Below are 12,321 nucleotides of genomic sequence, written 5' to 3' on the forward strand. Positions count from 1 at the left end.
AACATACCAGTTTTGAAACCCACTCATTTTGGTGACTTATGTTATTCTGTGGCAATACCAGATAATTTGCAGAAATGGAAAGTTGGGGCTAGCCACCCAGAGGTGTTTTACTGGCGGGCAGTAATGGTTGCAATAGACCAAAGAGATTTCGTTGTAAACATGACCCTGATTGATAAACTTGCTCCTACTCATTCTTATCTACAGGATAAATGGGCCAGGTTGAGGCTTTCTGCAAGACAGGAGTCAAAATGGAGGATTAAATGGTGAGTTTGATGCCTTATTCTTTCTTCACTGATAGACATTTGTTTCACGTCTGTCTTTGGGTTTTGGGCAGAATGCAGGTATTGGATGATCTGACTTATATATTCGCAAGGAAGTAGATAATGTAATGGAAGTAAAAAATAAACACTGAAAAAGGCTTTTATTTTATCAGCACCACTGCAAAAAAAAAATGAGGAATCACTTCAAAACATGTCAAATAGAAAATAATAATTTATTTTAACTTCATTTTACTTAATGTTTGTAACTAATCATGATTTCATGAGCTTGCTTGTAAAACTCTGTCCCTTCAAATCTACAAAGCAAAGGTTTACTACAATGAGCACTTAAAATTCCACAAACCATCTCCATCCACAACTTTCCTGTACATGCAAATTCTTCCATTGGGCTGCAATATTTGCAAACATGCTTTAAACTTCCATAAAGCTGCATGATATTTTGCTTTCTGTTAAAACCTTTACACACTCTTGGGAACTTTAACCAGAAAAATGTTTAAATGTGTATCCCAACTCTAAACACTGCTGGTTTGGTTATGTATATTAAATCATTAACCACACAGTTTGGTAGTGTTGAGTTGAAGCCTTGACCTAAATTATATATTAATGGTCACTCATATGAAACACATCCAACAAAGTAACATTATAAAATAGAGTTCCATTAAAAATACACACTGGCAGTTGTATCTGTGTTTTCGGCAGGAAAAAAAAAAAAAGCGTGTTTAACTTTTTTATATGAATATAGTTTTAAACAAATTATTCTGTGAAAGTATGCTTAATAAAAAGATCTTTTTGAAATTTAAACACTTTATGTAAAAGGTAGGAAGTAAAAAAGTACAATTGCTATTTGAAAAAAGCTCTGTTTGTTAATATTGCCTTTGTTAAGGGTGGTTTTTCTCCACTTAAAATAGAGCTAGTTGCAGAGCTGGCCAATCTGGACTATAAACAGGATGACCGTATTTATCTTATATACAAAAACTTGCCGCATTGAACGAGGCAGGAATTTCTACCCCAACGGTAGCGTTCTCTTTTATGTACACGACGCAGAAGTGAAAATTATACAGTAGTCACGGATAAGAAGGAATTGTATACTCTCGTGCCATCTGGTGATTTTGTGCCGTGGGTTAAGAGTTCCTGGATTGTCATCCAATTATCAAATATCTTTTTATTCCTCTTCTTCATCATCTTTTTGTGGCTCAGTTCAAGGATGTTCATCTCCTTCCTGTCGTCGGCCGCTTGCTGCTCCTTGAGGCAATCCAGCCGGCTCTGCATCATGAACTCGCGCCTGCGCCTCTGCTCCTTGGCCTTCACCACGTGCTGCTTCCTCTCCTCTTTGCTCCAGTAGCGCCCCAGCTTGAGCTCGCTCACCGCATCGTCGTCGGTGGTCATGCCGCTGCGCTCCTCGCGGATCTTGAGGGCGCGCTCCCGCAGCAGGCGGTCCCGCACCGGCCGCTTGGTGATGTAGCGCGTGCCGTCGCTGCGGACCTTCACTTTCCACTCCATCCTGGCTTCCGCCTGGCCGGCCGAGTTCAGGTCCTTGCACATGCTCACCAGGCTCATCTGGCTCTGCGCGTACTCCACGGCCGACTTCTGCTGGATCAGCTGCATGTAGCTCTGGTAGTGCTGCGCGTGCGCTGGGATGTGGGCGTGTTTGTAGGGCGAGTGGGGGAAGGGGGACAGGTACGAGCCGGCCAGCTTCGGGGCGGGGCTGGGACTCCCGCTGTCATCGCTGGGCCTCCGCTCCCTGCTCTCGGGGGCCTGGCTGGTCCCCAGCTCTTGAGGAGGAGGGGGGCTGTAGCTGGCGCTGCCCACCTCGGGATCTTCGGTGATGGCCAGCAGGTTCTTTGGGGACGGCCCGTAAGCTTCCGTGGTCCCCACGGCCCCCTCGCTGCTGCCCTCTGCCACTCTCCTCAAGGAGTTGTCGGGGGACATTTCCAAGGTGAGCGGGGTGCTCCGGCAGCTCTCCCCCGTGTTGTAGGCGCTCGAGCTGTCTTTGTCGGATTTCTCCGGGAGCTCGGTGATGTCCGACAGCTCGTGCCTGCGGACGTCGATACTGGTGTTGTAGTTGCGGAAGCCGCTGTTGTGCAGCATCCAGGACTCGCGGTACTGCTCCCGGAGCTGCTGCATCTTGTGCGCGCGCACGATGCTCAGGCATTCCAGCTCGATGCTGCGCAGCTCCTCGTTCAGCAGCTCCAGCTCTTTGTCCACGCTCTCGGGGTCGCTCTTGCTGGCGTCCAGGGGGCTACTGGCGTAGTACAGGCTGTAGGGGTTGCTGTTCTTGGCCTGGCACTTGAGCTCCAGGAGCTCCCGGAAGCGCTCGCACTCGTCCACGGGGATGCCCAGGTAGTCGGCGTCAGCGCAGTCGGCAGACAGGAAGGACTCATTGCTAAACGGCAGGTCGCCGCTGCCCAGGGTGTCCTGGCTGCAAGTGAGCTTCCTCTGCCCGGCCAGCGGGGTGGATGACGCGGTGGCGTCGTCGACGTTGTTCTCCTGCTCTGAGCTCTCATCGTTGCGTGTGCTCTCGTCTGTCCGTCCCACGCCGCTGTCCTTCTCGTGCTGATTGGACAGGATGGTGGCGGTGTCTGTGGTTCCCCCATCTTCCTCATGCTTCTTCTGTAACAAGAACAAACGGCCAAAATGAGGGAGGCCCCGCCCGTGGTTACCAGGTTCCACCTTTCCTGTAGGGCAAGGGTTTTTCAGGACAGGGCTTTCTAAGGCTCAGGGGCAGCGTATGGGATCAGTACTAGTTCAACGATCTGGCCAGATCGACTGGTGCTAAACTCCTACACTTCTCCTCCTCACTTTTCCTGTCTAAGCAGAGGGGAAGAGTCACTTTACCTCAGTGAATGATCCTAGCCATTCAAGGTCCCAGTGCATGGAGAGCAGGAAGCCTACAGGGCCTTATTACTCAATTAGTACTTTACCAGGACTCTGACCACGGAGGGGGAACGGAAGGGGGCTAAAACAATCTAAGCAGCTCAGGCAACACCCAGGGAATTGCTCTACTTTTGAAAACATGACTTCATGTTTTCTGACCTGCTTTAGAGCTGGCCCGTGTGTTTTCCCAACAGCCAGCAAGTCAGCTGTACCTCCCATTACTGCTCAGCTTTAAAAGCCAAGCTGCACTCCCTTGGCCGGTGAGAGTATCAGCTTGCATTTTGTTGGTGTGCAAACAGAAAAGCACTTCATTTTCTTGCTGCCTTCCGGGCCGGTGGGTTTCTGATGGTCTTTCACATCATGAGGGAGATGGAGGGTGCACATTTTGCCATTGCTCAGAGGGGTGAGGGGCCGTGGCCTTACCTGCTGCAGCATGCTGGCGGTGAACTGCATGGCCTGCTGGTGTTGCTCCTCAAGCATGTCCATGTGCAGGTGGTCCAGAAAGTCGTTTCTGTCATCGTCCATCCAGCCCTCGTCCAGCTGCGGAGAAGAAGCAACAGCCACCACAGGCCTCAGAAAAGATTCCTTTTGTTTTCATTTTACTTACTTTTTAAAAGCAAGGATATTACCCTGGGAGAAGGGGAGAAGGCTCCCTCTTGCAGGAGTCATCAAAGTGCAATGTGCCCGTTGGTTTGGTGTCCATCAGAAAACTGGCATCTTTCACGTGAAAGAGACCTTCGACCCTATACCATGTCTGGCCAAGTCTCTGGTGTCCATGGTTTTATTTTTGCAGGGTGACACCCTTGCATCCCTAGCAGCTACCGTCAGTGGAGCAGGCCCGCTGTGTTCGGGGGGTCAGGTCGGGCCAGCCCTGTCTCCTGGCCTACACACAAGGTTAGCAGGCCCTGAAGAGTGTCTAGTTGTGGTATGGGAAGAGTTCTTTTTGACACAGAAAATAGGTGTGCTAAAACTAGCTGCCTGGGGCAAGGCTCATCACTCGTTATTAGGCCAGGATCTTCCTAGCACAGACTCTTCAGGGAGCTGAGATCTTACAGCCCGTGGGCTGAATGTGGCCTGCTGTTTGTGGCCACTTCTGTGCTCCAGTGGCAGAGTCTAGCAATTGCACTGGAGACTATATGGCCCCCAAAGCCAAACATATTTATTATTTGGCCTTTTGAGAAAAAGAAAGAAAATAAGAATAGTTCTTTAGTTTTATAAAATAAAAATTGTATTTGATGTGTAAGATGTACATCGTGATTTAACATACATAAATGTAGTGCAATGATTCCTACAATCCACCTAATAACATAGCATTTCCTCACACAGCTACTTTTTTCGTGTGATGAGACTATCTAAACTCTCAGCCAAGCTGTAGTAGCTATGCAGTGTTACTGACCACAGCCATCATGTGGTAGGTTCCCTTGGCTCTTGGGTTAGAATTGATGTCCACACAGTGGATCTAGGCTGAAACATTTGTCAAACTTTAGAAACTCAAACATCTTGATGGTTATGACCCCGGCTGTGTTTTCCATTCCGTTATATTTCCTTCTCCTCCCTCATTCCCATGCTAATGAGCCTGCTGGGCCTGTGGTATAAATGCCAGGCTGCATGTCAGGGGTCTCCTTACACAGATTTTAGGTCACATCAAATGAGACTACTTTTTCAGGGTACATAGTGCCTTCAAATTCAAACTCAATGCTTGGGCAGTGGTCCATAGGGCCAACAGACTTGGGTTTTTGGTTTTAGAAGCACAGACCCAGGGCGCCTCGGTGGCTCAGTTGGTTGCAGGTCAGCTCAGATCATGATCTCACAGTCTGTGAGATCATGATCTCACAGTCTGTGAGTTTGAGCTCCACGTCGGGCTCTGTGCTGATGGCTCGGAGCCTGCTTGGGGTTCTGTGTCTCCCTCTCTCTGCCCCTCCCCTGCTCATGCTCTATGTCTCAAAAATAAAGTATTGTATGGAAACCAATCTGACAATAAATTGCATATTAAAAAAAAAAAAGAAACCCAAATGCTCAGTATGCCACGGACTTCAACTTTGTATATTAAAGATTTAATAAAATGAAGGAGATCCAAATAAAAAAATAAATTTAAGAAATACAGACCCTGCTTCATTGGCAGCAAGTTGACTCACCTGGAGTTCAGGCCTTGCAATCAGCAAAGAAAAGTTCTTGTTTTCTTCACTGGTTAGAAGAGCCACAGCCTCTTCACGGTTCTGCACCTCTATCCCATTAATCTTTAAAAAAAAAAGAAGAAAAGTGATGAGGCATCGGAGGGGTGGACAACAGCATAATTAGTTCACCCAAAATCATTCCGTACTGTTCCAGGCGGCTGTGTCACCCAGTCACAGCTGGAACACCGAACTTCCACAGAGCTTGAAAAGGATGCTCATTTTCAGAAGGAAAGGCCCTGCTCAGACTAGTCTGTCACTGTGACAGGTGTACAAGGCTACTAATGTGGAAGCTCCTTGAACAGAAGTCGCTGAGACTCCAGAAGGCAGACTGAGAAAAATCACCATGTTGTGAAGAGGGAACAGCTGAGCAATTTCATCAGACAGAATACTCAGGCAGGAACCGAAAGGGAATTATTACAGACACTCATTATTACAGATCTTTTCAGAGAATATGGGAGAAAAAGCAGCAGCAGGTGTGATGTGACCACTACGGAAGGGGAAGGCACATAAGGAAATGGCATTACATGTGGTGTTTTGGGTGCCCGTTTGGTACCTGAACCTTTTTTAGGTGGGACGGAAAGTCTAGTGAGGGGGACTCTCTCACACCTGGTATGGAGGTGTTAGTCCCAAGGCAGAGGATTCCTCCAGGGGGCACAGGGATGGTCCCACTGAACAGGAAGGTGAGCCTGCCACTCAACTCCTTATGCCAGGGAACCAGGAGGCAGCAAAGGGGTGACTTGGGGTGACTGAACCCAGTTACCAGTGGAGACAGGCAGGGCCATGTCCGGAACCCAGTACTTCCATGCCCCGTAGTGAAGGCTAATGGAAAGCTACAGCATCCCCAAACACAGGACTGCAGGTGCATCAGCACATTTAGGAATCAAGGTCTGGGTTACTCTACCAGGAAAGGGTTCTTAAGCAGCTGAGGTTTGGGATGAAGTCTGAGGAAATGCAGAATAAGCAGTGGAAGAAGAAAATAAAAATTACTCGTGGTGAGGGGTGTAATGGCAGATATAAACATGGTGGGTTAGAAATGAGATGGTGTGACTGAGAAGAGGCAGACGCTAAGCCCTGTGGCAAAGAATCTCAATTTCTGTGAGATTAAAACAGACTGCTGTTGAAACAAGCCAGTCTCATTTTGGGTCCAAAGAGCATTCGGGGTCCTGGTGAAGAAACTACCCATAGAAGCCATTCTATGGTATGGTGGCATTCAACTCATGAAATTTAAAATGCTTCTCCATCTATCTTACTAAATTTGCCCAAGATGTTTCTATTTTTGGGGCAAGACCAACCTTGACACATGTGCTCCAAAATTAAATTTTAATAAAAGGGAGGAGGCACCTGGGTGGCTCAGTCAGTTAAACATGGGACTTCGGCTCAGGTCATGATCTCACTGTTCGTGGGTTCGAGCCCCACGTTGGGCTCTGTGCTGACAGCTCACAGCCTGGAGCCTGCTTCAGATTCTGTGTCTCCCTCTCTCAAAAATAAAAAACATTAAAAAAATTTTTAAAACAAGAATTATTTTGGTTCACAAGTGGCCAAGATTACTGGCTTGACCTGGGCCCCTGCTGGGTGGTCTTTGACCAAAGAGAATGAAAGGAAATGAGGTTCGCCTTCTGTAAGGTGCTGGGGCACTCTCTCCCGTTTGTCCTAGGCCTCCCCACTCCCTGATGCATCTTACTTTCTGGGGCTTGTGATTCACTCATTCATTTAACTTGTCTGGCCTCACTATATACCACATCTGATTTGGTAATCCTGGTTCTTTAACCTCTTCAGCCCTAAAGCTATTGACGTAATCCATAAAATGTGCTCTCCACTGTCAGGCAGGGGATGAAGCTGCTGGCTGGAAGCTGACGTACCTGGATAATGCGATCTCCTTCTCGGATGCGCCCATCCTTGGCCGCGATGCTGTTGGGGTCGATCTGAAACAACACAATGAATATGTCAGCACAGAATGGAGAACTAAGACACGTATAGAAATAAACAAGACTTAGTGTCATGCAAGGAGAGACCAGCATGGATCGCTCTGTTTCCAAGTCCTTTCCTGGGCGTGCTCTCGGATGCTTGCATAGCATCCCTGTTACGTGGCAGTGTGTGCAGACCCTGGGGACTTAAGGGATGGAGAGGCACAGCTGACTTGTGTTGCATTCACAGAAATGAAAACCAGTGTGATGCAGAACACGTTCAAGGGTACCCTTCGCTATGTTGTTCATCATCAGCCATTGCCTTGATTATTGTACTAAATGCTTCAATTTTGGAAAACAACTTTAAAAACAAAATATAATTGAGACAGACAGGATTAAGTATGGGAAAAATCCCTCCAAATTCAGTCATAGAGGACCTTCTTAAGCTTGGTGAACATAGTACATCCAAAGGAATAATTATTAAGCCTAGTAAACATAACACTTTGTTCTTCCCACAGAGAGAGGTTTTATTTCCTCACGCAGTTGAGTGTCTGTGCTTGCAGACATGGGAGTATATGGGAAGGGATCCATGCTGACAGCAGTGGCTTTGCATTGTCTTCTCTAATAAGATCAAAATAGCTTCCATCTATGTACTTTGAAGATGCATTTAACTTACATGAAATCAACTATATACACATTCAACCAAAAGGAAAAAAAAAAGAGTAAGAGATAAAGAAATATTTTAAAAAGTGTAAATGATTCCATCCACCATCCCATTCAATGAACACGAGAAGGGAAATGTGAATCTGCTCTTCTTCCCCTGGGGCTGAACACACAAAACCATGTAAACGGCTCCGTTTTATGGCCGATTTGCAGGCTTCTCCAGGGTAATTTTGCCTTATGTGCTGACATTTGAACTTAACTCCCATGTAAAGACGTAACTCCAAGGACTGTGTGATGAAGGGGACAAAGACATTTGTGTCTTTCCAAAGACTTCTCAATGAGCCAGAGGTAAGGCTGGGTAATATATAATAGAAAAAAAAAAAAAAACCCTCCTCTGGTCTTGAGACGATAGTTAGAAATACTCAGCCTTCATACCTCACTTATATAAATCCCAATGTCCTCTTCATCGTCTGTCCGGTAGCACACTGTGAGGCCCAGCTTGTCCTGGCTGTTCATTCTGTAGAGGTCTACTTCCTAGACAAAGAAAGGGCATTTCTAGTGAGCCTCAGAAGGCGGGGGGGGGGGGGGGGGGGGGGGGAGGGGAGGGGAGGGCTGGGAAGGGTCAAAGGCTTAAAAAATATTTTGTTTCAATGATGAACTGGATTTCTTTGTATTTGAGTGTGTAGAGCGGTTAACTTACTAAACAAAAAGTGATTATGGACACAGGATCAATGCCCACGGCATTTCTGACCTTTCAGTCAATATAAAGTCATTTTGAAAATAGTTATTTTATTGATCCCCCAAAAGAAAAATTACCTATATTTCACTCAATGTCAAGACTTCTGGGGTAGGGCTTTTAAAAAGCATTTTTTCAATGTCTGCCACAAACGAGAATATTTCCAAAGGCCCAAACCATCCAGCCATTTCAGTACAAATGTTTCCAATGTGTTCAGTTAGATTATTTCATGTTGCATTCCCTTAACATTCACAGTAATAGAACTTGCAAACAGATTACACATAAATTGATCCAAGAAAGGAGGGTAACGTGATAGCACGCAACTAATGCTTTCCACAACAGCTGTGATATTTACAGTCGAGAAATTAGTTTCAGCCGCTATTACCGCAAATTAAATAAGATAAAAGCAAAGTGAGCCCAAATGTGAGACACATGAGCACTGGGAACGTCCCTGTATATGCCAGTTAGTCTGCGCTTCAGAATGAAGTCAGAACTTTGAAAATTGTTGGAGCCTTGGGACGAAGTTCTGGGTTTTCTGCAAGTATTAATAGGCCACATTGCCTTCTCTCCCACACTGCCAACTACCCCGATGACATTCTGCAGCAGTAAGCCACAGGCCTGTTTGAAGGGCTGCCTGATAAGGTCTCCACCAGGTCTCTTGGCCTGGTTTTTACTGTTGACTGCTTGCCAACCAGGAGGGTGAAGGCACTCAGAGAGAATGGGACTTCGAAACCACGGTCTCTGGGGACCACTTCCTCTCTCTCTACTCTTCCTGGCAGGTAAGGATGCACTTGTTTTTGTGGGAAAGCTCAAAGCAGTTATACAACAGATACTTCCTGAACCCTCCCTTGTGAAAGGCAGGGTACCCAACACCATGGACATTTTCAAGGCTGAAGAATAGCGGGTACAAATGTCCTGGGCCAGTAATGCCAAAGCCCTGTGTGCAAGGGAGAGAGAGGCAGGCCGAGCATGGCCAGGTATGAGGACAGATTAGGTGGGACCCCATAGGCCAGCGTGAAGAGCTCTGATCTTACCTCAGCATCGTGGGAACCAGTGAAAAAGTTTTAAGTGACGACTGTCCCAATCTGACTAGTTTCCGCAGAATTTCTGGCTGACAGATGGGAGTATCATGTGGTGGTAAAGAATTGGGGCTGTGAAGACAGGCTGACCTGTGTTCAGATCCCAAATCCACCTCCTTCTAGTATCTTTGTCATGTACTTGTTGCTGTATCTAAGTGTCACTAGGAATTGCCACCCTGCTGCCTTAGGCAGGGTCAAGACTCATTGAGGTCAAGGCATGCAGAACTCTTAGCACAATGCCTGGCCTACAGAAAGCCAATAGGAAATGGGAGTGTAATAATTACTGCAGGGGTGTTTACGTGCCTCAAGTCCCAGAAATTGCTTATAGCAGAGTGGGTACATCTGCCTCACCCCCCCCATAAGATGGCTTTATTTCCTGAACACTGACATGTTAGACTTCTAATTATAGCTTTAGCAATATGGCAAATTTTCATTAAATGAAATCCCTTTCATTTCTGATACTTGAATTGGATGGAAATTTCTCACGTTTTGAGAACTGGACTTAAGCACAGTAATGGGGGAAGTGTGAGTTTAAGGGTCACTATTTAACTACAAGGGCCAATTCTTCCCAAATCCTTTGGAGTAACCAAATTGCATACCTCAAATATATTGTTAGTCACACATCCTCCTCTTATGTTTCAAACACATGCCCACATCTGTCTCAGGTTACTCTTCATTTGGGTCTGGGTAAGAGCAAAGACTCTCTCTGTTTTAGCCCTTCCCAAGGTTAGTGCAAATCAGCAGAATTTCCTGATGATTTGTTTGGGTCCAAATGCACAACTGTAGCCAAATGCTACTACCACAGAGCCCTGTGCTATGTATCACGGTGGAAGCCAGATGGTTTTGGAACAGGTCCATGTGCAACCAAAGCAGAGAGAGAGAAATGGAAAGGTTATAGGAAGAAAAATGAGCCAATAAATGTTGTGATATTCCTTTTAACAGAATTGAAAACAGTAATATGAGTTATAGCTTTTTCCAAATAATTGAGCCACCAAGGTGAATATCTAAGCATAAAAGATATCAGAGTTCACATGTGCTTCCAAGTGTGGTTGTGAGGAAGTCAGTGCAGGCATTGAAGGAAGTGTTCAGAAACTATTACAGCATTTGGTCATAATATCCAAGAACAAGATTTGCAGGCTTGTCTCATTGGCCAAATTGTCTATCGGTTCAGGTACTATGGACTCAAGTGGCAAGCTGTATATGGAGTGAGCTATATGGTCTCACATGGTACAACCACATATTGGTAACACACTGAAAATTAAACCAACTGGTCGACCTGGTCATCATCGTTTTTCATTGCAGACAGTCTGAGAAGCACAGCTCTGTGAGGACTCCATTTTGAGAACCCAGGAAAGTGAAAAGTCTAGAAATCATGTTTTAGAAAAGAACAGCATAATGTACTATGGTTATTCAAATGAAGAAGGAAGACTCATAAGGAATGTGACAGCTGAAGGTCTGCTATGTAAAAAATGATTACCTTTATTTGGCCTAGTTCCCAACATGTAGTCAGCTATCTTAAGGGCTAAGTAAATGATTTCGATAAAAACCTAACGTGAAAATCATTTCTACTATGTTTTTTCAGTTAGTGTTTTGACTGACAGATAAGTTGGAAAACGATGGAACTATAAATGTGGACATTAGTTGATGTTGCCATTGGTAGGGGGACTGTTTCCCTTCTGAATCTGCCAGTTCCTTTCAACAAATCTTTGATAACCAGGGAGAAAACTTTCTTGCAACAAAATGTCAGACTGGTGGTACAAAATGTCAGACTTGAGGAATACATCCTCAAGTGTTAGTTGCTTTAAAACAATATTCCTGAATCCCTGATAAGTGAATCAAAGATACTACATTATACTCTCCTTGAACACATTTTATATTCTGTCATTAACCCCACATGTGATTAGCCGGTTAATAATAGTTTTCCAATAAATACTGTTGGAAATTACACACAATACATGATGGTCAAACATTCCCACTCTTTTGCAAGGGAGACAAGAGGTTCTCATTACCCCATCTACTCCTAGGTAGTGATGCACTGAGAATGCAGTGCTCCCTTCCTACAGCAGAAAGATTTAGCCGACATTGCATTTAGCCTTTAAATCCTATTGCAAATCCTCCCAGGGCAGACTGTGAGGGTGACAGTCACATTTTCACTTTGGCCAGATTTGACTTAAATATCACAAAAGCCAAATTCCATCCTTGACATGGATACGAAGCTGGTTCTAGCATGACACCCACACCATGTGACAGGGCAGAGCACAGAAGCCAGCTCTAATCTGAAACACTTGCCTTGAGAATGTTAAAGCTTTGTCTTCCAGCCCCAATTCCACTTGGCTATGAAGCAAACTTTAGGACTTGCTTTCTAAAAGAGATTCAAGAATGGGAGGGTAATTCTAGTTTAAGGCTAGTCCTTTGGGAACAGCTTTCTGTCTTAGAAATCATCTGGTTTTAAAAAGGATGAGTGGTACCGGATGAATAATGTTGATATTACATTTCAAGCAATAATAAAGGAAGGGGTATTCTGGAGTTTACTCCAGGTATGTACTTGACATTGATATTACCTAGGATGGCTTGGGCTATAATGTTTCCTTGTGTTAGCTGGATCTTCTGAGG

The 12,321-nt window shown here is 45.4% G+C and overlaps 1 protein-coding gene across 3 annotated transcripts in view; it reads right to left on the bottom strand.

Annotated features, from left to right (window-relative positions):
- Window positions 1–474: 474 nt before the first annotated feature.
- Window positions 475–12,321, bottom strand: part of PDZRN3 (PDZ domain containing ring finger 3) — a 238,209-nt gene continuing 226,362 nt past the window's right edge. For all 3 annotated transcript variants that reach the window (XM_078442813.2, XM_078442815.2, XM_078442814.2), the window contains 5 exons: window positions 8,329–8,427; window positions 7,186–7,248; window positions 5,288–5,389; window positions 3,576–3,692; window positions 475–2,888 (listed from right to left, as the gene is read on the bottom strand). In XM_078442813.2, coding sequence (XP_078298939.1) covers window positions 1,332–2,888; window positions 3,576–3,692; window positions 5,288–5,389; window positions 7,186–7,248; window positions 8,329–8,427 — 1,938 coding nt within the window. In that variant the 3' untranslated portion in view covers window positions 475–1,331. The remainder of the gene's footprint in view (window positions 2,889–3,575; window positions 3,693–5,287; window positions 5,390–7,185; window positions 7,249–8,328; window positions 8,428–12,321) is intronic.

The sequence above is a fragment of the Panthera onca genome, chromosome A2 (assembly GCF_046562875.1).
Source record: "Panthera onca isolate mPanOnc1 chromosome A2, mPanOnc1 haplotype 2, whole genome shotgun sequence".
Taxonomy (NCBI): Eukaryota; Metazoa; Chordata; class Mammalia; order Carnivora; family Felidae; genus Panthera; species Panthera onca.